We start from the raw sequence: 27,717 nt of genomic DNA, 5'->3' as shown, positions 1-27,717 counted from the left end.
AAAAAAAAAAAGCAGCAGAAAGGCGCAGGGGAGGGAGCAGCCGACGGCGCGCTGCAGCTCCGCTCCTGCCAGCCCAGGGACGGGGAGCCGGTGCCGTCGGTATGTGGCGGAGCAGCGAGCGAGCTCTAATCTGTTCCTCTGGCTGACCCAGGGCTCATTGCATCTGAATGTGACCTCTAGACAGAGCATTAATAACGAACGTGGCACTGACCCAAGCTGACAAGGGGTGCGGCCGCTTGGCACCGGCTCCCTCCCTCCCTCCCTCTCTCACTTTCTGTCTCCCTCGCTCTCATCTGAATGTCAGCGGCAGGGGGAGGGATCCAGGAAAACAAAGCTTGGCTAATAGTTTCCTCCGCTCTGAAGTGAATCAAAGGCGCTTTTCTTTGGGGAGGTGCACAGCCGGCAAGCCCAGCGGGGACAACGTGCCCCCAGCGTGGCTTGGCCCCGCAGCCCGCGCTGCTGGAGAGGTTTGGGAGAGGACGCGGGACGGCGCAACCGAGCCGAGCCAACGCAGGGGCTGTGTGGGCAGCGGTGCCACCACGGCCTCTGCCTTGGCACGAGCAAACGGGGGCTGGAGCGTTGAAGAGAAGGAAGGAAGAGGAGCCCGGAGAGCTGGGAGCACCTCAACGTGTGCTCGGAGGGGCAGATGAGGGGGCACCGGGGTGGGTGGGAGCTGGCCGCTCGCGGCCCCTCGGCTCTCCGCAGCTGCGGGTTTTTATGTGATCCTTTCCAAGGCTCCCCGGCACGGCCGCCCTGCTCCACCCAGCTCTGGGAGAGGGTGGAGGGAGCCCGTAAAAGGGTCCCTTAATGGGAGCTCGTGCGGATTAACAGGACGGGGTTACAAGGGAAAAAATAAGTGATCTCATTCCCCTACGCCTGACGGTGCCTAGAGCAATCCTCCAGCACCCCTCGCACCCAACTCCCCCGCTCGGGGAGCAGGGGATGGGGACCCTCCTGGCACAGCCAAAACTGTAACCCAGCCCTGGAGAAAGACCAGCACCACGCAAACCATGGCATCCTGAAAGCGTGGTCGGCGTCGCTGGCAACCAGCGCTCTGCTGCCAGCCAAATTAGCGCGTCGCAGCGATGCTTTCCCCCGCTGATCTCAGAGCGCTTCGCAGCGTGCGGGCGCGCGTGGGAGAACCGAGACACAAAGAAGGTGAGTAACCGCTCCGGGGCCGCGCAGGCGGTGGGTGGCAGAGCCGGGCGAGCACCGGGCTCCTGACGCCGCGCCAAGCCAAGCAGCGGGGACGGCGTGCAGGCGGCCGGCCCACGTCCCCGCGGGAGGGGACACGGGGCAGGCAGGGCGACGCTCGCCCGTCCTCGGGCGCGCAGCACCAGCGTCAGCCTCCTGCCACGCTCCACTCCTCCGTGCTTGAAGCTCGAATCTCCCCGACTCATATTCCTACCGTCAGGCACCTCTCCTCTCTCCGTGCTGCGTCCCCTTCCTTGCAGCCCTCTGGCAGGGACGGGCGCTCGCCCTGCTCCCCGCGGTTCCTCCTGTCCTGCCAGGGGTGCCGGAGGCTCCGACCCGCGGCCGAGCGCACACGGAGCCGCCGCTCCCCTCGGGCCCAAGTGCTCTTCCTTCACCTGGCTCGGATATTATTCCTGCTCCCTTATTGTTGAAAAAATAATGCTCAAAATTAAAATGTAGGCTGTAAATTATAGTAATTACCCAGCAGTTCCCCCTGACAGGCCTTTTGTGTTTCATTCGCTGACACTCACTAAGCAAATCCTCGCAGCTTTCTCCTACATGCCTGAGAAATGTTCAGCCAACTGTGGCAGAAAGCGCAGCGCCGGGGGGGCACCGCAGCAGCAACGTTACGGGCGTTATCCCGGGGGGCCACGTTCAACACATGCTGCCCAATACCTTGGCCAAAGGGCAGCGTGGCCAATTCACGCCTTGGATGTGGTTTTGCCCTCATGGCATCCCATCTGCACCATCCGAATCGCCCTGATGATTTCTGCCTGCTGCCTCCCCGCAGCATCACACGCACTTTGAGGCACGCACGCGGTTCCTTGGCAGCACTTATGGGGTTTCCCTGGATGGTGGGACCCCACGGCTCGTCCCACCCCACTGCCTGGTCCCAGCACGAGGGACAACACGCAGCGATGAGCACAGGCTGTAAACCAGGTTCTCCAGCCTATGTTTATTATCATCACTTAAAAAAAAAAAAAATATTACTTAAAATTTCATATTGGAGAGGGAAAAGCACCAGTGTGAGCGCAAGGAAGATGAAGAATGTGAGGGGCAGGGCTCAGTCCCAGCTTCCCAAGAAGACAGCATCGCCTGCTCCGCACCGCGCTGCAGCCAACTCCTTTTAAGAGCAAAGGCTGCCCTGCCAGGAAGAAGCGATGGAGGAAGAATGCGCAGACCTACACAGACCTACCTCCCCCCGCTCAGCCAGCTGTTCGTTCAAATAACAGTGCAAAACCAAATTAGGGTTGGAAGAGCGCATGCTTGTGTGTGTGTTTACACACCCGTGCAGGCTCCAAAATAATCTTGTGCAGCGCGATAGCGTGCTGGAACACAGCTGGGCTCGAAAGGCGATGGGAGACGGCTGCTTGCTGCCACGGGCACGCGTGTTGCTGGGTTTGGCCGTGTGGTAATTTGAAGAAACCAACATTTAAAAAAAATCCTGCAGGTTTTTTTTAATTATTATTTTCATTTTTTTATTTTATAGTTTCACGGACAAGATGGAACTGGGGAATAAAAGAACGGCTCAGGTTGGTCCAAAATTCATCTCGCTTTCTAAGTTGGTTTTTGGCAGAAGTGAAAATCAGCCCTCAAAAGAAAACCTGTATCCAAGGAAATATTTTGCATCCACCCAAAATGAACTATTTAGGAGTTTTCATGGGTTATTTAGCTCTTTGACACGGGCTTTTTACGCTCTGAAATGAACATCAAAATGCTCACACGAGCAGCACGCACACGGCTGGCCCGCCGGCCCCGCTGTCCTCTCGGTGCCAGCACCGCTCATCAGTGCCTCCGACACAACTTAGGAGAGTCTCGGCCCCTACCCAAAGCCTTTTTCTCTGCTGTTATACATTTATTATGAAATAAATCAAACACGTGCCATCTCCTCTGCCAGCCCTGCTCGCCCAGGAGGGCCCCCATGTCCCATGGGGACCCTCCGTGGGGCTCGGCAGGACCGTGCTGCCTATGCCCATCCCTGTGACGCCCCCATCCCAGTGCCTCCATCCCAGCTCTCCCCAGCCACGCCACACGGAGGAAAGGCATGAGGAACACAATTTTGGCTCTGCCTCGACGGCGAGGAGCGCAGAGCCTCAGCACGGTGTAGGAGGAACTCAGGTGAGCAAGACACTGCCATTTTTATGTGGCCTCTTTTCGGAGTACAAAACCACTTGTTAGACTCCAGGGGGCGGGGGGGGGGGAAGCCCAGAGCCAGGGCGAGAACAGATATGAGACTAAAGAGTAACGAAGGTCGTGCTGAAACCTCCTGGTTCATCGGGTTCAGCCCTGCCGCTATCGCGGGCTGCTGTGCGATGCAGCCCCGCTCGGGCACGTACCGCTGCTCATGCCCGGCACACAGACCGGGGGCAACAACCCCAACTGGCTGCTGGTGCTTGCCGGGCTCCCTTCTCAGCCCTGCAGGTCCACCCCAAAAGCCGAAGCTGCCTAAACACTGCCCTGTGAGGAGCAGCACCCGGCCGGCCCCGCAGAGCTCCGGGTGAGGAAAACCTCCTGCCTCCAACTTGGCATCGCGGCCCCTGCGCGACGAGGAGGCAGCATCAGAAAAACACGCTCGCTACCCTGTAATTACACCAATCTCAGCACATTTTGACAGCCCAGTGAATCAAAGTTTATTGCATAATAAAAGTGTCATTAAGCAAGAACTTTCCTCTCGCTAGGTTTTCGTTCCCCTAGTTAACTTTAATAACATGGTACTCCCCTTTATTGTCTCTCCCCGCAGACCCGGTCCTGCCTTCTCCTACTTGGAAGCCCTCCGTGCGGCTCTGCCCTTCCAGAGCTCTCCAGCTCCTGTTCCCAGAGCCCTGCTTGGTGCGGCCGCTCGGCTCTGGCGTCTCACTGTCCCAGGGCTGGTTCCCCTCACGATGTGCCTGCCCGACCCTTCCCTACAGCAGAGGAGGGGGGTTTCATGCCACGCACAAAGAAGCTGATGGCGAGACTGATCTACCTGCTTGCCAGTGCCAAGAGCAGAGGTCCCCGTCCCTCTCCTTCCAGGCGCACCGAGGCACTAACCCGCAGTGGCTCTGCAGCCTCCTGCAGCCCCTGAGTTACCTCCGGAGTTTGGTCGTGCTGCGAGTCGGAAACCCCCAGCCTGCCAGTCCCTGGAAATGCCAAACAGAGCCACTTCGAAGCAGCAGCGCGGCTACTTCCTGGCAAAGGGGAATTTGGCTTCTCTGCAGAAGTCTGGCGTTGAAATCTCGGTTTCCCAGGTTGTAGCAGGCAGGGGAACGTCAGCCCAGCAACCAGGCTTTGCAACAGCAAATCCCCCTGCCCCAGCCTGGCCCCCGGGCTGGAATAACGGGGTCAGGCTCAGCTTACGCAGGAGCAGGAACCACTACGTGCTCCCACACTTCATCTTCCACGCAGGCTTTGGCGGCTGGTTTTAGGACTCCTTAAGCGCACGTCCAGCATCCAGCACAAAACAGCGAGAGGCTTTTTTTTTTTTTTTTTTTTTTCCCCAACCAGATGCGATCTCCAAAACAAAGCAGCGCTCAGAAAAGATCCCTCCAACAGCACTCCCCTGCTCGGCACCTGCTCACCCCGCTGCCTGGCTCTGGGCCAGGCTGCTTGATTAAAGTCTATCCATTAAGTTTTGCATCTATAGAGAGCTACGCTCAGCAACGCGCGAGATTGGCACCGGGCTGCAAAGAGGGTTGGAACAGCTCAAAGGCGAGCGAGCCAAACGTTTTGGGATATTCACAGGCAAAGTAATCCGAGTCCACAGCTCCCACCGGCACCTGGGAAGCCGGAGCTCCAGGACGTGCAATCACCATCCTTGCAGCAGGTGCATTTTCCAAACCGAGCCGAAGCCACTAACGCGCCTGCCTGCGCTTGCCATCCCCGAACGGCGCTCATTTCCATTTTAATTTCGCATTTACAATCCTCACCGGGCCAGGAGAATCAGCAGCCACGCAAGCAGGATGCACGGGCTGGGGATGTGAACCCGGCAGCGGATCGACAGGACGTGACTTTGGAAGAAATTAAAGCAGCGAGAGGGCTGGCACGGGAGCTGCGCGGAGGGAGGGGGAAGTGGCAAGCAGGGCTGTGCCACACTCAGCACTTTTTCAAAACGGTCTCAGCAGAGCCTCTGAATCAGCTCAGGATGTCGAGAGCCCCGCTCCTGCCCGCAGCTCTCGCGAGCTCCCCGCTGCACGCCGGGCAGGGCTGGGAAGCCGCAGCTGCCTCCGTGCCGCGGAGCGCCGGGGTTTGCCACCCACAAATTGCTGAACACCAGAGTTACCAACGCAGGCGGACGCCCTCGGCACGTCTGAAACCGATCGCACAGATAGGACGAGGCGTCAGAGGGCGACGCGGAGCGAAACCTCGTGCTACACGCAGCACAAGCTGCAGGAAGCAGCAGATGAAAAGTCTTCCCCATTTCCTACGGCCGGCTCCGCTCTCGCGGGGACGCACGTGGGCTGTGGCCGCAGCACCGCCGGCACAGATGTCCTGGGGCTGCAGAAACTGGGCAAGCACCGCGCACCAACACCTGACACCCTTCTTGTTTCCCCCCGTACCACCCACTGAGGGTACTGAGATAAACCAGCAGCGAGACAGGCAGGAGCTGCCCCATCGCCCTGCGGTCAGGCACCCTCCATCGCATCGCCAGCTGCTGGGTTGGCTCCAGCAGCACCAACACGAGAAAGAAAACAAGTGGCTTACCTTTTTTAGCCGTCTCCATTTCCTCTTCAGTCCAGCGAGAGCTTTCGTTCATCTCCAGTGAAGCTGGGGGGGAGGAAGGAAAGGAGAGAGGTCAGTGGGGACTGGGGCCAAGCAAGCCCGGTGAGCTCCGAGGGGCGCAGCGGAGGGAAGCAGTGGGTAAGTGCAGAGGTGACTTAGTGAGGCTAAAGCTATGTCCACATCTTAGGAGAAGGTTCAGCATTGAGGAAACTTCCAGGGTGAGATGTGGCAAGGAATCTGTTCCATGCCAGTCCCCTCGGCAGCATAACTCACAGCCTCAGGTGCGGAGTGGAGCCCCTGCAGACAGGCTCTGTGCTGTCACGGCAGGGATGGGGAACCCGATGGCACTATGGATCTGACAGGTTGCATGGGCAGCCTGAGTCTAACTGATAACTGAATCGCGTCCTCTGTGTGAACTTCACTCATTATAACCTCGTTACAATGCCCAAACACATCTCCATCCCAAACACCACCTGCCTCCGAGGTGCGACCACCCCTCACTGAGCATGTGCTCTGAATTTCTCCTTCAAACCAAAAGCAAGAAGAAGTTATAGCAAGCACAACAGACACATATGATTCAAGCTCCACCTAAAGGTGGGGAAACAGCATAAAAATGGCTCAAGAGAGGACAATGTCAGGGAAGACACCATCGCAGACAAGTTGGAGGGACATCGCTGACTTGTGGGGTCAGCCAAGGGACTGAACCTCTCTGCCCCCATAGAGAGGCCTCGTGGGTGAGATTCGATCTCTCAGTTATACCGAGAAACCTAACGCTCCCTACTGAGTTGTTTCACGAGTTACCAACTACCACGTAGTCGGTTGCTGGTCGTATTCCTGGTATCTGCATGTGCTTTGCAGCCAGTGCGTTTATCACCGGCAACCCAAAGAACCTGCGCTCCTGGGGCTTCAATAAACTCCACCGGTCGTTTGCTAGGCTGGAAGTGCACTGTGCTGTTTGTGCACCTGGCTGGTGCTAATTCAATACACCGAATACAACTTACCCTACCAACCTTGGCATCGCTCAAATCCCACCAAGCCGCCCCCAGCCCTTCTGATATCTCAGGACAGGCTGGAACACACGGGGTCCTGCCAAACGTCCCTACCCTTTAACCCAACAGAAGCCCAGCTGCCACCCTGTGGGCACCCTGCCCTGCACCCTGGTCACCGGAGGCACAGCAACGATAACCCCCTTGGAGCACCCTCCTGGGCTGCTTCTGGGTGACGCAAAGCCTCCACTTTGGTTTCTTAGGGACTGGAAGCGAAGCCAGATGGCTTGAGGGAGGCAGCATATTTCCTGCTGAATCGCTGCCACGCTCTCTGGCCCACCAACAACAGGTACCTAAGACGGAGCCGACATCGGCTGCGTGCTTTGGAGGTGGCAGACACGGGGTGGGACCGTCACCCGCAGCGGAGAAACCGCGTCACCTCGGTCACTTTGGCCTGCCACCTGCATCGGTTGAGGGAGCCAGCCCTGCGAACAGCGGGTTCCCTTGGAGAGCTGGCGCCGTCACCACGCTCTCCAACACCTCGCAGCCACGTCCAGAAGGGACAGGGGCTCGGCCGATTTGGGGCCAGGAGCAGTTTGGGGTCAAATGGGTGCGCTGCTCCCAGCAGAGAGGAAGAGGAGGGTGCCAGCACCTGCTGCCCCTGTCCCCACACCCCGCTCGGTGCAGGGACACCAAGGTCCTGTGCGAAGCGCTCGCTGCGCGCCAATCCTGCTGGCGGCCTGGCACTGGCGAGCAAACCCTACAATAACAAACCAGGGTGTGAGTCAGAGGCAAAAAACAACTCGGTAAGGAAACAGATTTCCGGTTCAGGCTGCCAGCGGGTTATTACTCTAAACAACAGGCACAGCGTTATTTCAACAGCGATGAGAGATGTTTTGACAGTGGCCTTTCAGAATGGAGAGCAGGCTGATAGGTTAGGCTAGAGGATATGGGCGAGGGGAGAGGGAGGCATTTTCTAAGGGGTTTTATGAAAGCTGGGACCCTGCAGGAGGACGAGATGGGCTTCAATGCCCAGGGCACACCAGAGCCAGGCCGAGGAATCTCCTTCCCAGCCGGCTGAGCACAGCCACAGGTGTCCCCTTGCTGCTTCCCCCTGCCTTGGGCAGATTTGGGGCTGTGACTCTCCTTTATTTCAAATCGAGTGTCCCGAACACACTTCACAAGGCCCCTAACTCAGCTTCGAGACGACTGTTATTGTATGGTGAAGAACCGTCAAAGAAATGGCCTGTTTGGTTTGATTAATGATATTTACTGAGGTTGTGCAGTTATGTAACAGATGCCTACTGGGAGCTCCAGCACGCTGCAGTTAAACCACAATATGGTTTTGTGTTGTTTTTCAATGTTCAATTGGTATTTAAAATGCAATAACTTTCTTAGCCAACCTAAATTAAAGCACTAGTGGAGAGACATAAAGTGTAACCAATCGCTCAGATATGCCACTGGAATCAATCCGCTTCCTTTTCCCAATTTAACACGGTCTGAAGTCGTTTCTGCCTGCCTGCCGTGAAGTTTATCAAGGGCTCTGAGATGCTGGGATAAAAAAATCCCATCCGAGTCCCTGGCATTATCTGCTCCTTCTTTGCAGCATTGCTTAACAAGTTGGAGACAGAGATCAGGGCTCCGTTGTGCCGGGAACTATTTATATCGCCTGGATGAAAACAGCGCTCGCAATCAAGGCTTCAGCCAGTTGTCAGCAGAGGAACGGGGAGGCGAAACACCTCCGAGTGATTTATAGCACATGGAACAGAACAAGCAAGAAACTGCAAAGAAAGGAAACCGAGAGGAGTCACCCTGCTTTTATTTTTGCTTCGCCTTAGGTAGCGCAGCAATAATTTTGTACTTGATAGAGTACAAAACATCGGAAAATCAGCCAAATTCCTTGATGTATTTGCTTCTCCAAGTCAATACACGAGCAGTTTCCAAGGGTAACCACTACCGGAGCTGCAAATGCCAGAGGCAGATGCACACGAGGTGTGTCTGGGGATGATGTTGTGAATTCCTGTCTGCCCCCAGACAGCTCTCCCCGACTGCTGCTCTCGGCCAAGCGCTGGCCGCGGTCCCTGCGAGCCGGCGGCGGTGCCACGTTACGGGCAGCATGCTCTGCCTCATCCATCTCGCCCTGTGGCTGCTCGTGCCCCTTGCTGCTGTGCTCAGCACCCCTGAAACCCTGCGCACAGCCCGGCCATGCCCCATGGGCAGGAATGTCCCAAACTCCTCGTCTGGCTCACGGATGAGGCAGATGAGCGGGGTAACTGGGGATGAGCACGGGCAATGAGTGCCAAACAAGTGACAACCGGGGTGCGTGGCAGGAACGCAGGCACTGGGGAGGTTTCTGAGCAATGAACCTTTGCCACCTCACCACATCCTTCACAGCAGCCGGGGTAGCGGCACGGATGAGGAAGGAAGAGCCCGATTCCCAAGGCCATGGGGTTACAGACCCTGCAGGCTGCAGCAGAGCTGGGTCCAGGTAAATTGGACAACTGAGAGGGGCAGGAGGACTGCGGGGAGCCAGGAAAAGCCCCAGCACACAGCAGGGCAGGACAGGCTCGGTGCTGAGCAGCCCCAGCAGCTGAGGGCACTGAAAGCCCGAGCCTCTGGCAGAGGGAAGCACACCTCCAGTGCAGGAGGAGCATGAGCACTGCACGAGCCCAGCAAATGCACTGCTAAAAACGCCTTCCCTTTTCCTCTTTTGCAATACTTTCCCTCCCTCCGGGGTCCTAACACACACAAATCCTCAGCCGGGACAGCCCTTGTGAACGCCTCCGGTTCACCTGGGCGAGCAGGATAACAAATGGACAAGAGAAACCTTCCTGCTGCCCCTGGAAAGGGCGTGCATGAGGAAAACCCTCCCTTGGGAGCTGGGGACGGGGAGCAGAGCAGGGCAGGCACCCCGAGAGCCGCGCCGCGGCGCCCCCTCCCCGCTCCCGGTGCCGGCGGCTACGCACCCAGCTCTGCGCTCTGCTGCGGGGCGGCCGCCTCCTCGTTGTTGGCCTCGTTGGCCATGGAGCGGGTGATGCGCCCCTTGCGCCTGCCCTGGCTGTTGGCGGTTTTGCGGCCCTTGGAGGTGACGGTTTCCTTCTCGTCGTTGTCTTCCCCGGACGTGTCGTCGTTCTTGTCCCTGCAGAACAAAACAAGGAGTTTTTTTTCCCATCACCATTGGATCGGGAGGATTTGAGGGTCAAGCATTTCCCTGCATGGGTTTGGAATTTTTGCTGTGGTCTTTTGGAAGGGAAAGTCTGCTTTATTTTTTAATTTTTTTTTTTTTTTTTGCATGCACAGCCCCCCTCCCTGGCTAATTTGGCGTCGGGGTTATTTGTGGCGGGGTTTGCACTCTGCAGATGGCTGCAGCTCCACCACCAAGTGCACGCAGAGACCTGACAGAGACAGGTTTAATACCAGGCCATTCAAATTCATCACTGCCTCCTCCTCATTTATCTTCCTGAAAAGGACCTGCTGGTAAATGTCTTAGCAGCCTAGATATAATGAAGCCAGATGTTCTTTTAAAGCAAGTATTAATCCCATTACAGATAGCTAGCAGCCCGCGTGCCAACCTTTCCCCGCCGCGGCTCTGATGCTCCCCTGTTAGTTATGATTGTGTCAGGCAGGGAGGCAGGCGCGGTTATAAAACTGGTCGAATCCCTTGATCTGGAAGCTCTCATGTTGACATCAATAACACTAAAGGTGAAGCACCACGCTCGGCTGGGCTCCGAGAGCTCCTCCGACTCCGGGAGGTTCTCGCCAGAGCAAAACAAGCCCGAGGATCAGAGCAGCTTTGCGGGTTGATCGGGTTTAAAAATAAAAAAGCACATCAGAGAGCTGTTTTCCAAGTTTGGGAGCAGCAGGGGGGGAGGAACAAAGAGGAAAGCAGGCTCTCCCCCTTCCCTCCCGGCAGGAGGAGATGGGCACACGCAGCCCAGCCCCGTGCCGCGTCCCACCCCGCGTCCCAGCGCGCTGCAGCACCCCGGGGTGCTGCACGGCCCTCGCTGCAGGCGGAGGGGAGCCAGGAGGGGAGGGCTGCGCTTACTTTGTCAGTTCTTCTTTGTCATTTTCTGTTTCCTGTTTGTCTTCCTCTTTCTCTCCCTCCTTCTCCTTTTCTTTCTCTTTTTCATCTTTCTCTTCTTGGCTGCTCCGGGGCATTTGCTGCTGCTGCTGCAAAACAAGGGACGTAAAAGAAAACAAACCTCAGCGGCGGGGCAGATAAAGCTCAGCACCTGGGCCAACCTAAACAAACACGGCCAAACAATGCCGGGGGGCCAGCGGCCAAGAGGAAAAAGCGCTGCACCACCGCGGGGTGCCCGTCTGCGGGACAGGGTGCAGCCAGGGGCCGAGAGCATTACGGGGAGACCAAGGGGGTTTGGGATCAACCACGGTAGCCGCGCTCTGGGTCCCACTAAGGGCAGCGGGACAGCCCTGCTGCGCTCACTGCTAGCTGTGTGGGTCATCACCTGCACCGGAGACGCCCCAAGGCTCAGCGACACGGATGCTGAGCCCTTTTTTGCAGTTTTCTGTGTGCACCAGCAGCCAGACGCCGCCACCGGCACTGGTACCGACCACGGCGTGTTACCGGGGGGAGGGAGGGACGTGCCTATTAGAATATTTCTGGGTTTTGTTTCAACAGCTGCAGGAAGGAGGATGCTGGGGAGGCCTGGTTCCCCTGACCTCCCTTCCCTCTGGCGACCAGCAAACGAGAGGAATTCCATAGAGGAGTAAAAATTAGAGACGGAAATGATTTATTAAAACCCTCCTGCTCCTGGCTAATGCAGGGCTGCTTGCTGCAGTAAATCCACCCGGCTCACCCAGCCCCTTCCCCAGCAGCAGCAGCGCTCCCCCCAGCCCCCAGAAAGGGCTCGGTGACATCAGAGGGGGGAAACTGGCTTTTAAAGGGGATTTATCAGCACAAGCCTGATCCCAGGTAGCCACGCAGGCATTTGGGAAGTGCCGTGCTGATGAGGTGTGCCCCGTCCCGTGAGCCTGTCCCCAGCTCCCCGATGCTCAAGCTCGTGGCTGCCTCCAGCAGCAGCTTCCCCCGCAGCAGCCACGCTCAGCGTGAGCTCAACCCTCAGCCCCAAAGGGCTGCTGCTAAAATTAGAAGCACGGAGCTGTCAAAAAGGGCTCCAGAGCATTTCAACAAGCAGGATTCTTATTCTTCCAGGCCCCAGCTCAACGCAAGCCCTTAAAGCAGGCACGCCGCGCTGCCATCAGCTGAAACCCCGGGGGCTTTCAGCTCCCCCCGGCCCCTGCAGCACCTCCCTGCCAGCAGTGCCCGAGCTGCACCCACCTGCACCCCACTGTGCCCCGGGGGCGACTCCACGGGGTGCAAGGCACCGGGAGGGCTGGGATGAGCACTTGGGTGCTGAGGATCTTCCAGCGCCCATAAATCTCTGATGCTTTGGGACCGGGCTGGCTGCTGAGGCGTGCGGAGCAGCTAAACCCCGCTCAGTGCTTTGTAGGATCAGTGTCAGCATCGGCCGGCGTGCTGGGGGGGCTGCGAGGGCAGCACCTGCAAGCACGAAGCTCAGGGATGCAACTGGGAGCCTGGGGACACCAAACTCCCCGAGCAGGGCAGGGATTTCCCCAAGGCAGGAGGTTTTCCAAGTGCGTGGCTTAAAGGATTGAACCCAGCAAACTGGCCGAGACCAGCACCAGATCTGACGTGCCGGGTGCTGCCCCAAAAACCTGCAGAGAAGCTCGGGGGCAGTCGGCAGAAGCCTCGCTGTGACTCGGAGGCTGGCAAGCCCACACGGGCTGCAGGGGAGCAAGGGGCGCCCGTCACATGCGCTGCCCTGAACTCCCTGACTCCTCTGAGTCACGCCGTGGGTCGGCGGTGAACCCTGCACGGGTTCAGCCCAGACACAGGGCCACGAGGGGACGGCGGGGACTTGCCCCGGTGGCCCAGGGCTGGGTGGGCTGTGTGGGGAGAGCACAGGGCTTTGGGGCAGGCTGTGCTGTCACCACCCATGCTCCTTCCCTTCACCGAGTGCCCCGATCGGTTCTACTGCTGCTGGTGCTTCCACTGCTCCTCCACGAATGTTTTCTTCTGGGGGAGGAGGGGAACTGTGCAGCCCTGAGACACCAGCTCCATGGGGTGAGGAATAGCCCTCAGCACCGAGCTGCCCCTACACACTCGTGGGGCATTTTGCCTGTCCTAAGCCCCTGCAAAACACTTAGCCCAAAAAAAATCCCCAGGGACACAAACCAAGGACAAGACAGCGAGGAAACAGGGCACTGCCGGAGAGGTTTCCCCACCCAGAAGCAGGAACAAGAGCATCACGCTCAGAGGGGCGGGTGCCCGTCCACAACCCTGCGCCCTACAAACACCATCCACCAGCAGCCGGCCCTATTCCTCCGGCCTTAAACCAGCCCCTGCCCCGGCAGCAGGCTCACGGGGGCTCCTCGGGGGAGCTCCGTTATCGTTTCATCTCGTCTCGGCACTCGCTGGAGGCAGCGGGCTGTAACCCCGAGCAGCGATCGCAGCTCTTCCCCATAGTAACGGGCTGGGATCGCGGCGATGCTAATGAGCTCCCCGCGCCAACCTGCAGGCACAGGGCTGCGAGAGGCAGGGAGAGGCACGAGCAGCCCTGGAGGCTCGTGCCCCGACGCACACACCTCTCAGGATGGCACCAGCCGAGCTCCATCCTGCCCAGGAGCTGCAGAGCCCCCTGGCCCAGCTGCAGGGGATGGATGTGCGGTGTGTGGGGCTGCCAGTCCCGCCGTGTTTCCCCATTTCCTGGCTTCATCCCATGGAGGTTTCAAATCAAAGGTGGTGGGACACCAAACCAGTGCTCCTAGCACCGCAGAGGAGCATTTTAATCCACGGATGCCCTCTAGTGATTGCCCTGGGCCGGCCGGGGCATGGTGCCCGATGCCAGGAGTGACATCTCACAGGGCAGAAATGCTGCGTGGGCGCAATGCCCCGCGTGCCTGCGCTCTCCTGCGTGTCCCAAAGGCACAGAGCAGGCGGCGCTGTCACCCCCAGGCCCCGCTGGGGAAAACTGCTCCACCAGGAGCTGCATTTTCTCCTTCCTTGCTGAGGTTTGTGGGGCTGATGGCAGCCCAGGCCCACCCACGCTACGTCCTCTACCTCCAACGTCCCACCGCACGGTGTCGGAGCCCGGCACAGCACCGGGAGCTGCTGGGCATGGGGGAAACCACAGCCAGGAGCCAGCTCCCCGCCAGGTCCCCAACCCTGCCCGGCACCGGGCTGCCCCCGCGGCGCACGGGGAGGCTATTCTTAGCTCTGGACACGGACCAGCTCTGCATGATTCAAGGGACGGGACGCCATCCCGAAGCGTGACGGGCCAGGAAATGCTTCCCCAATTACCAGATGATGTTTCCTTCTGATTCACACTGCCCCAGTTAGAGGTGGACCGGCAGGTGGGCCGGCTCTTATCAGGAAAAAAAAGAGGGCCAGGACTGAAACTGCTCCACTCTAGCAAGTTCGAGCCTCCCTCCAACGACAGCCCTGTCCTCCCAAGTGCAGGAGGAAGAGCAGGTCCCCGCTCCCTGCCTCCTGCAGAAGGCTGAGGGATGTGCCCGAGGCCTGGGAAGAAGCCTGTGGCAGAGCAGGGCCGTCCCCTCCCGTCCCTCCCTTCCAGGTCAAGTGTTCTCTGTGCTGCCGGACCGCCCTTCCTCCCCAGCATCGCTGCTGTTTATTTTGCTGCCAACACATCCTGTTTATTTAAAAAGGCCCCGGGACAAATCGCATGCGGGACGCGTGAGCGAGAGGCCGATCCTGCTCCGAGCCCCGGGGTGCGAGCCCGCGGAGCCGTGCTGCCTCCCTCCTGGAGCGAACGCCGTGCTCCGGCACGAGCTGCTCCCTAATTACAAACATCTGCTCACCTCTACCCCAATTCCCCAGCGGCCCCGGAGCAGCTGGAGAGGAGCAGAGCGCTGCCAGCCCCGCCGGGAGCAGCGTGTGCGCCTCCAGCCGCCCCCTGGCCGGGGCCGCGGGCAAGCAAGCAACGCTCGCACCCACCCACCCAAGGCCACGGAGCGATGCGGGGCTGGCTCGCGGAAATCCGCTCGCCCTAGCCAGCCACCCCCGTCGGACTGGCACGTCGTGCCCAAGCACGTTTTCTGGGAACACCGGCTCGCAGGTAGGTCCCGGCCACCGAAGCGTTGGCCCCACCGAGAAGCGCCCAACTCGCCGCATGCCCCGGTAGCAGTTGCCGCCCCCCCCCGACCCCCCTTCCCCAGCCACAAGGCCCTGGGTCTGGCAGGGAAAAAGCCACGGCGAGGAAGAGGTGCAGCTCCTCCCACTCTGTTTACTTCCTCCGCTCAGGCACTGCCTGCTTCTGGCAGGACAGGAGGGCAGCAGGAGGTGGGAAGCAGCTCCCCACCTTCACCCTCCCCAGCTCCGTCGGAGACGCCCTGGGACAGAGACGGGGGAATCCAGCCAGAAACCGGCCAGAAACGCCTTCCCGACCCACAACACACCCCCTCCGGCTCCCCGAGTGCCCCACCACACGCTCAGCACCCCCCCCAAGCCCCTTGTTCCCCCCGGCGCTCACCTCTTTGGCCCCGGGCTCCCGCGAGCGGCCGGTCCCCGACAGCCCCATCGCCGGCTCCCGGCCCCTGCTCACCGCCCAGCCATCCGGGCTCGCTGCGCCTTACGTTCTCCAGCTCTGAAGGCTTCCTGACGATTTGCATAGTTAAGCCGTAAACTAACCACAACATTCCTCTTATGATTTTGCAATCTGCTGGAATAACGTGGTCGCTCTAAGTCGAGTCGATGAATCATCATCTATAAACCACAGCTCTCGTCACCGGGGCTCTCAGTGCTGGCTGCAGCCAGCGTGATTAATCTGCGAGGATGCCAAGCCGAACCTACGGCGCAGGGCTATTTATTTTCCAAACTTCTAAGCCTCTGGAGAGCCACTGCTCCTGCCTTCCCCGTCCCCTTCATGAGAGACACACGGGGCTGTGGCAGGGGGACAGGGACAGTGCCAGAGCCAGGCGCAGGCACCTTGCTGCCCCTGGAGCATCCCGGAGCTTGCTCCTGGCCCCGCACACCTTGCACCTGAGGCACCCGCTCTCCTCCAAAGCCCCGGGGATGCTTGGGGTGCTTCTCACCCCATGCTTTGTAGCTCCAGCAGAGCAAACCAAGGCTCAGCTGCATCCCCAGCACTCATGCTCGCAGGGAGGGGGACAGGGATGGCCATCCAGGGATGGATGAGCTCACTCCTGGCCAGCTCCTCCTGTCTGGCCACGCCGTGTGCTGGTGGATGTGCAGGTGGGGGACTGGCTGGCTGACAGCACCGTGAGTCCTGAGAGCTGGCTGGAGGTGCTGCCTCCTCTCTCTCCCCCCAGGTTTTGAGGGATGCCATTTGGGAGGTGGGTCACATCACCTCCAGCCCCGTGCCCAAAGCCACCACCTCCTGCTTGCTCCTCACAGCAGCAGGAAGCAAATCGCCATCCCTAATGCCAGCTGCACAGAGCCGTGCGTGCCAGGACTGCCCCGTGGGCCAGCTTGGTTCCTTACCTCTCCAACTCATCCCAGGCATCGCAGCGATGAGCTCTGAGACTTTTACTCAAAAGTGACTTTCCTGCCATTGCCACCAGCTCGCTCTGAGCCTCCTGCAGCAGCCTGGAGACGTGCGCCAACACTCTCCCCACCCACACTGCAGCCAAACCTGCCTTGACGGGGAATTTGGGAAGAGCCGTGCCCTGCCAGCCACGTGGGGCCAAGCCCCCTTCCCTCCTGCAGACCTCAGACCCCTTGGCCGTGCCTCCTCCCACGTACGGGTGCTGGTGCCTCCCTTCTCCTGTGGGTGACCTCAGACTCACGGCATTTACGGCGCTTTCCTGGTGCGCTCGGCTGCGCAGCACGCTCAGGCCGAGGTCACCGCACGCAATCAGGGAGTCGCAAATTAAAACCAGCTCGAGATAAGCCAAGGCAAAAGGCCCGTGTTTGGCTGGCCCAGGAATGCTTGGGGTTTGCTTTACTGCTCTCCCCCTCCCTGTGCATCCTTCCATTTGCTTTCATGCTCTCTCCATACCCTGAGCACCCCCTGAGCGCCCTGAAGCACGGCCACCACCCCGGGCACCCGTAGCACCAGCCACCACCAGGCAGCTGCCCAGGCTCCTGAGCCCCCCCCCGAGCATCCTTCCACCTCTGCCAGCCCCGCAGCAGAGGCTCGAGCCCGTCTGCCACCAAGGTTTGATCCCACCCAGCCGCTACAAACAGCACCTCCCGTCGCCCTCCCTGCAGGGAGCTCGCAGACAGGCTGGATGGAGCGCGCAGGCGGGAGGGCTTATAAATATATAAATATATATATATATATATATATATGCATCACGTAAGCGACTCCCAAGGCCCAAAGCCTCTGATCTGACAGTCTGGAATGTCTCAGTCCTCGCTGCCACCCACAGCCACGGAGCCTGGCTTCTCACGACCGCGCGCAGCACCCTCCGCTCATGGGAGAAACCACAAATCAAAACAAGCCGCTGCCAAAACACGGAGGGGAGGAAGGAGGGCTGCTGGCTACTCCGCTTTGATCGCTCCCAGCCCGGGCTCGGGCTTGATGCTGTTGGCTGCAGAAGCAAGTCAAGAGAACAGAGGGCCAAGCTGGGATTTGATAAGGAAGATGATAGCGAGCGCGGGGCTCGCTCGGTTTGGAAGGCTCCCAGTAGGGAGTGTGGGGCAGCCCCGGTGCCGTGCTGCTTCTCTGCTCCATGCAACCACTGCTCGGCACCAGACAGCACTGGGCACGGCACAGATGAAGCACTGGGACCAGTAGGGTTGGGGCCGTGCACCTGGGTGTGGGCTCTCCACGCTGGGAGCCTCTCGGGCACGTGCCTCCCAACCTTCCTACCGCACCGGGATCCTGCTCCAGCGTGGAACCGATTTTACAGGACCCTGCTCGAGCGATCCCTCCTTAAATCACCGAGGGCTTTTCCATAAGAGGAAATGTTTCTTTTCTGGGTCACTGCTGAGTTTTTTGAAAAGTGATTTGACTGCTTACGAAGGGAAAATGACCCGAGGGGGAAGAGAGCACAACATTTGGAAGTGGTGAAGACGAGCCCCGCTCCGTCCCAGGCAGGGAACACGTGTTTTCTCTTCTCTGCGGTTTGCTTTGCCACACTCTGCCCTGCTGCCAGGCTCCAGCTCTCCGCCGGCTGCTTTCCGGCTCCGCAGGGACCCCCCCCAGCACGGTGCAAACAGGGGCAGGGGCTGGGGAAGAGGCTGCTGGGCCCCACACACACGCACCGGGGTGAAGAAAGCCCTCCGGGATTTTCAGCTGTGCCCGTTTCAGAAAGCACCGCAGCCACGCCGTGACCTGCCTCCCTGTTTTGGCTCCAAGCCACACATGGTTCCCAGTCAAAACTGGATCCCGACTGTAAACAAAACAACTTATCCCCAGATCCGTTCCCTATCCGAGACCCACAAGGAGGACGCTGTGTTCCCCAGGCAGCTCCCGGCCCCCTGCAGCCCCCAGCACTACTCACGTGAGCGCAGGCGCCGTGGGGCACTCGCCCAGGGGCTGCATGGACCTGCAGCCGCAGAAACACCAGTCCGAGCGCGGGGTGAGCCGGCGTGGGGCTTCACGTGGCTCCTACACAGCTATTTTATTATCACTGAGATGTAATTAAGCTGCATGGAAGAGCCCAGACATCGTGGCCGCGTGGTCCATCAGCAGCTGGTGCTTGGGCAGCCCATGCCGGTGCCACCAGGACAGAGTGGCCGCATCCCCGCGTCCCGGCACAGCCTGCGAGGCTGCCGCGGGGTCCGGGACCCAAGCAGGGATCCTCCCGCAGCACCACGTCCTTGGGTTCTTTTCCCAAATATGGCCACGGAGTTCTGGTGTGATCACCCCCAAAATGCAGCTGGGATTCCAGGAATGCGAGTTCCCATTGTGTTTGCCCGCCTGCGCTGTCTGGAGGGGCGGCAGGGCTGCGGGAAGGCTGCGAGTGGCTCGTACCGGGGACACGACACCTTATGGGGAGTGACCAGGGCTGGGATTCTGGAGCATCAGGAGCCCAGATGGGAAGAAATCTTCACCACTGCCCTGCTGCCATGGCCAGAACAGCATCAGCCTGAACATGGCCACACCTCACACCGTGCCTACCTCCTCTGCACGTCCCCTGCTCAGAAGAAGCATGCGATGGGCATCAGACCCCAGAAAAAGCCCCGAGCCCTTGCCTGCACTCCAACGCGCTGAGCTGTATGAAGACCACAAGGGACAGGCTGTTCTCCCAGAAAAAGACACTTTCCTTAACCAAAACCGGCTTCTTCCAGGGCTCCACCACTTCCAAGTGTCCTCCAGCATGACCCTTGCCTTCACTACAGGACTGATTTTTGGAGCACGAGGTTTTGGAGCGCATCTGAGGTTTCTGGAGGTTAGGTGGTCTTGTTTGGGTTTATTTTGGCTACGAGGAGATGTGGTTTTAAAGTGTGAGCACCTGCACCTGGCAGCACACACAAGCTCCCAAGGGATAAATGCTCTGCAAGATGTTTCTCTCCACAAGACCACAGCTCGGCCAGGACCATGGCATCCATCCAGGTTCAACGACTTCTCATGGGTCCTTCACCCCCAGCCAAGCCTGGGGAATTTTTCCAGCCCTCCTTGGCCACCAGCAGTGCTGTCAGACTGCAAACCTGTCCGGATACCGAGCCAAATTCAATCCCCTCCAAAAATCCCAAATCAACAAGATCTAGTGGGTTGTTGCTTTAACACAGATGCGTTCCCAAAGAGCTGGCAGAGCCCAAAGTCCACGTGGCTGCCAAAATCCCGGTGCCCTGCTCAGGCTCAGAAGCAGCTGGGGGGTCCCAGGAGTGCAGTAACGGCACCCACAGGCTCTGCTCTGCACCTCCTGCAGCCAGTGCCTGAGAAATCAGCCCCGTAAGGAAAAGAAATTTGGGTTGTGCCTGAGCAGCTTGAATCAGTGTGCATGGTGCGGGACGGGGCGGAGAATGGGGCTGTGCAACCTCGCCACAGCATCCCAGCAGCGTGGTGTGAAACCATACCCCAGCACCAAAATCCCAGCCCTACAAACTGCTCCTGTACGGGGCACGTTGCAGCCACAAACCTGCAGCCCTGCCCCTGCTCTGATCATCCTGGTGCTGCTTAAAGACAGTGCAGGAGCCCGGCACACACAATAAATGCCCACGGGATAATTTATCGGTATTTGTGACAGCGAAGGCTACTGGTCACATCCAGGAACGTTTCTGCGTGCTGTGCTGCATTATTAAAGCAGCATTTTATGACAAATACCTCCGCTGGTCTGAAAGAGAACTTGTCAAACCCTTGGCGTTAACAAGGAGCTGCTCCCTGGATTGATGAAAATCGAATGCTTCCCAGAAATAAACACCCAGCACTCGACTCATTAGCCGGTGCGGTTAACGGAGCGAGGGTCCGTGCAGGATTTACAGCTTGCGAGGCAGCTTGCTGAGCTCCAGGCCTGCTCCTGGCACAGGGAGAAGAAGAGGCAGCGGGATGAGCCCCGTCTGCAGCGCAGCGCCCCGGGGCCGGATCCTTCGGAGCCCGCCTGGCAGGCTGAGCCTCTGCCAGCAGGGCAAGCCGTGCCGCCACGCACCGTGTTTACGCTGAAAAACTGAAGGGCTTGTTTATAAAAACCCGGGCTCGGGCTGTTTATCCTCACCAGCGTGTGGGGATGGGAACGGTTTGCGTTCGGGGGAGGGCGGGCCAGCCGTCGGTACAGATAATTCGATTTGGTTTTTGGCAGGGGGCACGGAAGAAGGAGGGGGGGGTGCCTGGGAAAGCTGTCAGCCCCGGCAGGGGAGCGCGTCGCTGCCCGGCCGCTCACGCTGCGGGGCACGGGAGCTGCCGAGCCGCTGGTGGAGCCGGGGGGCTGCGTGGGGGTCCGGCCCCTCGGGTGGGATCCTGCTCCAGAAGCAGCGCCGGGCAAATCCTCGAAAGCGTCAGCGTTACCGGCCGGGCGATGTCCCGCTCGCCGTGGAAGATGTGAGCGCTGTGTGACGGCACGTCCTGCGGGGCTGCCAGGGTCTGTGTCCTCCTGCCACCACGCCTGACTTCACCCGGCCCTGAGTCACCCCCGGCATCGCGTGGGGACGGTGGCTTCAACCCCGGGAACCCCCCGGTACCATGGGGGGAATGCCACTGCCGCGTCCTGCTCCATCGCGCGGGCGCGCTGCTCCGAAACGCAGCACGGATTTATTCCGGAATCGAAGCCCCGCACGGGATAACTGCGGTGAAACAGGCACGTTTCCTCCAGCACGGTTTCGGCACAATGCTGGCACTGCTACAGCCGGGCTGAACAGCTTGCCCGACCAGCGTGGCACATGGCGATAAGTGCAGCTTCGGTATCAGTGCCCCGCTCCCGGCACAGGATTAGGGGCGTTAACCAAGAGACGCTCCCTGAAATACCCCAAAGAGCGACTGCCACAGCCCCCCCAGGAATCACATCCACACAAGGGGTAGCGCTGCGCAGCTTTCATTACACGATGATGCTAATTTATGCTTCTTACTGCACACTGAGTGTTGGATCAGATCATTTTTTACCATGACTCAAACTTTTTTCCCTTCAATGAGAAACGCCACGCTTGGAAGCGATTACTTTTAGCACCGATTCCCTCCTCTCGGGGTTAAATGACATTTTTCCTCCCCGAATGCGGAGGATTATTTTAGAAAGGCTCCTCAGCTCAGCTCGGGAGCCGGAGCGTTGTGCATAATGATGCCTCGGATGCGTGCGCCTTTCATTCATTCGCTCAAGGGGAGGCAGCGCCGGGAGCATGCGCCGCGCCTTGGACCGGGAGCCTGCTTGTTTTTATGACAAACTGGAAGCAGAATCATGTGAAGTCCCCGCTCTTGGCAGGAGAATTTGAGCAATAAGTAGCAGCTTTATGAGGAATATCCTTTGCCAGGGGACCATCAGCCAGGGAGCAATGGGATCCTTGTTTTTTAATGTACTTTTAATAAGGAGGCCACAATGATAATCCTGACACCAGAGCAGCTTCGTTTCTACTTGCCATTATCCCCGCTTTTCTCCCAAGCTCCCCACAGCCTCCGAGAGCAAAGAAGACCACCAAGCTCTCCGTGAGAAAAGCAGCCGGACAAGGACACAGGGCCACTCGTGAAGCACTCTGAGTCGGACCCCAGCCTCTCCTCTCACCCCACAACACGCACGGCTCCCCCCCCTGCACTAAATCCACGAAATCCCACCTCTGGCATTTAACCACAGCTGGGATTAGGTCCTTGCCATCCAGCTCAGCAGACAGCCCCACAACTGGCTGAAGTGGCACGGTGAGGAGGGACCTGGCAGGGGACACGAGGCCGAGGTGCGGGGTGATTTTTCCTTCATGAGCAGCGATGTTCTGCTCGAGCTCTGCTCCACCAGCACTGCAGTCAGCTCACCTTGGGGCCCAGCAGTTGCCACCTCTTAACGACTGACAAATTTTGCCGTCCCTTAATTGCTAACGCAGGCCTGCCTTTCGTTACGCTCGATGCAGGATGCACCAAGTCCCTGCTTCCTAAACGAGGCTCCCGGTGGCAGCCCACGACCTCTCCACCCCCGTTGGACCGGACTCACAAGCAAGGGGAAGCATCCCAGGAAATTCTGCGGCCGGAGCTAATTTGGGTACTTGGAAAAGGCAAAATGCAAGCAGTACCTGCTGAGCGCAGGACCGGCGGGTCCGTGGCCACGGGGCTGGTGCAGAGCGGGGCGGCAGATTGCCTCTCTCCCTCCACACTTGTTCCTTGCTCAACTTAACGTCGGAGCCAGAATGAGCTGTGCTAAATGTCTCCACTGCTAACAAGAAACAAATGTGGCCTCATGTTCTAGTTGCTGTGATCTAACAAAACAGACCATGGTAAACACTATAAAAATGTACTGGAGGGAACCACCCTGTGTTTGCTGGGAGAGGGACTGGATAATCTAATAGGGTTTTATCCATCTCTAATGTCTCTGAAAAAAAGAAGGGAAAATTGGGCCCCGTCCATGACATTCGTCATGTGCGAACTATTCTGATGGCTTAATGCTGCAGAAATCAAATTGGAGCACGGCTACCTATCTGCCTCCCAATCAGCATCTCGACCCAAGTGCTGCTTTTTATGGCCATGCAGCACGAGGAGCTGCTGATGTCAGCGGTGGTATGGGACAGGCCAGTTTTTCCGTGCCTATCCCCACGTTTTCCAGAGATCCCCCGTGCCATCACCTCGCTCTCCTCACTCCGTGGATCATCGTTCACTTCACCAACCTGGGGGCTCACCAGGGGATCTCCCTCTGTCTGCGAGCATCTGCTGGGACACGACTCCTGCCCTCAGCGCTCATCTTGGCACCTCGGTCTCAGCAGCAACACTGCCAAGGTCACGTCTCATTTCACATCTAGGCCACGTAACTGCACGGGTTGATCCATCACCTACCCTCAGGCACCTCGTGTTATCTGAGGGACCTGCCTGGCCCTCAGCTGGCACGCCAAACGGGTTTCGGGTCTCCTCTAGCTTCAGCACCAAACCTGCCAGCCCCCAAGAGACCTCAGACACCCTCGGGCATTTCAGATGGCTTTGCAGACCCCTGCTCAGCGGCCAGAAGTCACCCAGGCCATTCCCCTCCCGTCCTGATACCAGTAGAAGAACCTCGGGCAGTCCCTGGCAGGCAGGAGCACCCCTGCCCAGCACACAGCCCAGCACCGTCCCGCTGGCACGCCGACAGCAGAGGGGAGAGAGGAACTGCTCTGTTCTCAGACAGGACCAACATCTCCTCCGGGCAGGCTGCACAGGCCACCCCGGGTGACTCCTGACGCGTGGCCAGGTTTTCTGCATTCGCTCCAACCCCTTTTTTCAAGGGTTTGCTTTTTAAAGCTACCGTGACCTTGGCATGGGGACGGACAGACATCAACCGACAGAAAACAGCGTGTTCCGAAAAGCTCACACGGAGCAAAATCACGGCCCCGCCGCAGCCTGTAACCGCTCACGGGGCGGGGTGGGGATGCTCGGCCATAAAGTGCCACCGAGAAGCTGCAGCAGAGACAACGTTTCCATGCATTTTTTTGCTCCGGCTCTTACCTGGCTCTTCCCCCGCCGCCGGTAATTCCTTCTCACGAGGTTCTTGTAGTTCTCATTCTTCTTGGTCAGGTAGTAATACAGGACGCAGTCCGCCACCGTCTGCAAGGACACGGGGAGTCAGGGCATGGAGGGACCCGGCCCCTCGGTGGCAGCGTTCAGACCCTACAGCTCTCAGCCCCCCTGCCACCCCCGAGGCTCTGCAGCCACAGCAGGCTTCCCTCCGCGTCCCTACAGCAGCCCTTTTGGGGTGCTGGGGTGGGCTGTGCCCGCTGGAAGAAGGGGACGAAGCACATTGCCCTGGTATAGAATCACAGAATCACAGAATTTTCTAGGTTGGAAGAGACCTCAAGGTCATCGAGTCCAACCTCCAACCTAACGCTAACAGCCCTCCACTAAACCATATCCCTAAGCTCTACATCTAAGCGTCTTTTGAAGACTTCCAGGGATGGTGACTCCACCACTTCCCTGGGCAGCCTGTTCCAACAGGATAACATAAAATAAAAGAAAAAAAAGGGGGAGCTTCCAAGTGACAAAGCGGGGCCCTTCCCACAAGCGTGCTGGCTCGGAGGTGGGGATGCAGAACAATGAGCACCCTGTGTGCGAAGCAGAGCGCGGGGCCACCCCGGGGCAGGGGGCAGGGCTGACCCCAGATGACTGTGGCAACTAAAAGCAGAACAAGGAGAGCTGCCTGTCACCCTCTGTTGTGGTTATGCCCCGCACAAGCTGCCACGCGGCTGTCAGCCAGCATTACTTCCAGCCACCGAGCTCGCTGGCTGGAGAGCACCCGGCTTCCTCGCCGAACACCCCGCACGCTCCCGAGCCCCAGATCCCACAGCCAGCTCGGGTCCTGGGGTGGGAAACCAGCAGCTACGGCTGGGACACGGCTCTGCTCCTGGGCAGCAGCACGGAGCTGGACATAAAGGACAAAATCCCTGTGCCAATTCCTTCCCTTACCGACGTGGGCACCTGAATTGTGCCTTGGCACGGGGGTCAGCGGGTGTGCAAACAGAAATAACCCCACAGACCCCACAGCTGCATGCACCCAGGCACGGGGTGATGCCAAGTGCTCCCAGCCTGCCCCTGTAGGAGAGGTCCAGGCTGCACGGGGCTGCACTTTCCCCATCCCTATACAAAGAGTGGAACCATGTGCAACAACAGATTGTAACTTTTAAAGCGTTAATTGGATCTCTTTCTAATCTAGCCCTGATTACACACACACACACACACACACAAACAAAAACTTACAGTCATCTGTTCCAAGGGCTAAGATCACTATTTTTTTTTTTAATGCAATTTAAAAATCTATTAATTCATTACATTGAGCCATACTTTGCATCTCTCTCCAACGGGATAATGGATGTGTTCTGTATCATAATTACAGCCTGATTTACAAACGAGTACAAATAAAATTAGAAGACATTTTACAGCTTGGAACACAGACTGGATTGTGAGCATCATCCAAGTCCCACCACTTTCGGCTTTAACAAGTGAGAGAGGCTGAAAAGAGCCTGGTGTCTTACAGCATGAATGGCAACAGAAGGTTGCTGCTGCCGCACGGCTTGCTTGCTGCTTTGGACAGGGAAGTTGAGCTCCTACAAATGATCTCCCCAGCCTGATTCGTGCAGGATCAGAGAGCAATTGAAGCTGGAAAGGACCTCGCAGGCCACTGGGCCCAGCCCCCTAAAACCAGAGGGCTCCCCCCAACCCAGCAGATGTTGTGAGGATGAAACATGGTGTGAGATGGGCAAAGGATGCGGGTGACCACAAGACCCGGGGCAGACAAGGGCTGCTTGCTCAGGAGAGCACCTGGCCCATCTGTGCTTCCAGGCTGGGTCTGTCCAGGCCTTGCCCGTATGGGCTGTCCCACAGCAGGTACCTGGCCTTGCTCAGAGCAGGAGCAGAGCCGTGCTCTTCCTTCAGATCTCTTTTCCAAACCTTTCTGCCCAATGAACAACATAAAGGAGGCGTCACCCCACCCTCAGGATCCCTCCCTGGGGCGAGGAGGGGACCCCCAGGGCCCTGAGCCACCGCCACCAAGGGGCCAAGGATCTCTGCTGGCTGCTCCAGCACCAAAGGAGGTGTGAGTGAGAAGAGGCAGTGTGAAAAAAAGTTAAAGCCATGCAGAGAGGCTTACCTTCCTGTCCAGAAAGGAGGCGATAAGGCCGAAGTTCTTCGGGTGCTGCATGAACCTGCGGGAGCAGAGGGACAGGGTTAGCGTGAGCCCTGCCTGCTGTGTGGCCTTGCCCTGTGCACCCGGAGCAGCGAGGCCAGCTTCTCGGGGGACCTGAGTGTTTAAGAAAATATTTGCCTGCTGCTCAGCTTCCCAGAAAGACAGAGATTTTAAATCTAGCCCGAGAGAGCCGTGGCTCCAACAGGCAGATGTTCAGTGCAGGTTGGGGGTGGCAGTGCCCGACAGCTGCCTGTCACCCTGCTCGGTCCCACGGCCACCCAGACCTGTCCCGAGGGCAGGGTGGGCGCAGAGCAGGATGGCAGAGGATGTGCTGCAGCTGGGATGAGAGGTGGGAAGATGTGGAGAGCAGCTTGGCTCCTCCAGCCCTGCAGGCAATCCCCCAGGCTAAGGTCTCTCCTCCTCCCTTTGCTGCTCAGCCCCGATGCCAAAGCCACTGCCAGGGCTCCGGGCTGGGTCCGAGGGCTTGGCCTGGCTGATTCCAGCCCAGCACGACACGGGAGGCATCACCCGTGCTCCAGCACCCTTCCTGATGCAGGACCTCGTCCCTGCAGCAGCCAGCACAAGGCTTTTGTGGGTGACGATGAGGAGTGGGGGGGACGTGGGAGCGCAGAGGGCAGCCATGGGAGCGGGATTTGTCGCAGGGACTCCAGACTCCGTCCCACGTCCAGCTGCAGCCTTTCTTTCATCAAGTGTTTTGAAGGGCAGAACTTATCCAAATATAACACAGACACCCATGGGAGATCCCCCAAGCCATGTGACTAAGTAAGTATGTGGATGAAAAAGAAAAAAACAGAAATGCTAGGAAAAAAAAAAAGAAAAAAGGACCCGGGCTGCTCAGACAGACTGGGATCACCCCACAGATCCTACGTGTCGTGCTGTGTTTGGCACAAACCAGGGGCTGAGCAAGGGATGAGGTTCTCATGGCCATGTTCACCATGATAATAACACAGATCAGAGGGCAACCCTGTGTTTTCTTGCCAGGTCAGGATGCTGCAACTCACAATGCCCAATACCATGGGGACACGGTGCTGGCTTGGGTTAAGGGGTCCCACAGCCACTGTTGCTGCTCTCCTGGAAAACCATGGTCTGCCTGGGATCGGGCCAGTGACGTGCTTACACAAAGACCTGAAATGCTGCCCGGCAGGAAATAAATCAGAACCTTCCCTATGGTTGTGGTTTTGATGGTTAAACTGGGTTCAGGGCTGGAGCTTGCAGGCCGTGCAATGCCTAGCTGCTTTCTCTGTGACCAGGGCTGCACAAAAGCCCACGCCAGGTTTTCACGGGCTGAGGATGCTGCCTCTGAGCCACCACCACGGAGAGCACAACTCACGCTCACCGCAAAACCCCAGGCCAGCACCCAAGGTAGCTCAGCTCTCCGCACACTGGGCTCAGGGAGAGCACCGGGGCAGCCCTCCTTGGGCCTTGCTTATGGCTCCCAAGTGCCCATCTCCACAAATGAGTTTTGTGAGAGCCCCAAAACCCTTCTGCATTCATGCCTTGGGCTCCCCATCACCCACAGCGATGACACAGAAACCACCGTGCACAGCAGGACGCAAGAGCTGGGTGTGGATCCTTTCAGCCCCATTAGCCAGGCATGGCCCCTCCATTAAAGAGCGAGTAATTAGGCTTTGCGTCATTTGCG

At 58.6% G+C, this 27,717-nt stretch overlaps 1 protein-coding gene across 12 annotated transcripts in view; it reads right to left on the bottom strand.

The window, feature by feature from the left end:
- NCOR2 (nuclear receptor corepressor 2) overlaps positions 1 to 27,717 on the bottom strand; it is a 223,944-nt gene that overhangs the window by 51,532 nt on the left and 144,695 nt on the right. For 10 of the 12 annotated variants that reach the window (XM_084539360.1, XM_084539364.1, XM_084539369.1 and 7 more), the window contains 5 exons: positions 26,019 to 26,073; positions 23,885 to 23,983; positions 10,924 to 11,048; positions 9,845 to 10,017; positions 5,875 to 5,937 (listed from right to left, as the gene is read on the bottom strand). In XM_084539360.1, coding sequence (XP_084395486.1) covers positions 5,875 to 5,937; positions 9,845 to 10,017; positions 10,924 to 11,048; positions 23,885 to 23,983; positions 26,019 to 26,073 — 515 coding nt within the window. Of the gene's footprint in view, positions 1 to 5,874; positions 5,938 to 9,844; positions 10,018 to 10,923; positions 11,049 to 15,409; positions 15,473 to 23,884; positions 23,984 to 26,018; positions 26,074 to 27,717 lie in introns of those variants that run through there. The other 2 variants (XM_084539366.1, XM_084539362.1) reach the window with 2 other exon arrangements.

Source organism: Aythya ferina, assembly GCF_964211825.1.
Source record: "Aythya ferina genome assembly, chromosome: 17".
Classification (NCBI taxonomy): Eukaryota; Metazoa; Chordata; class Aves; order Anseriformes; family Anatidae; genus Aythya; species Aythya ferina.
The sequence above is the reverse complement of the archived record's forward strand: the minus strand, read 5'-3'. Positions and strand labels throughout refer to the sequence as shown.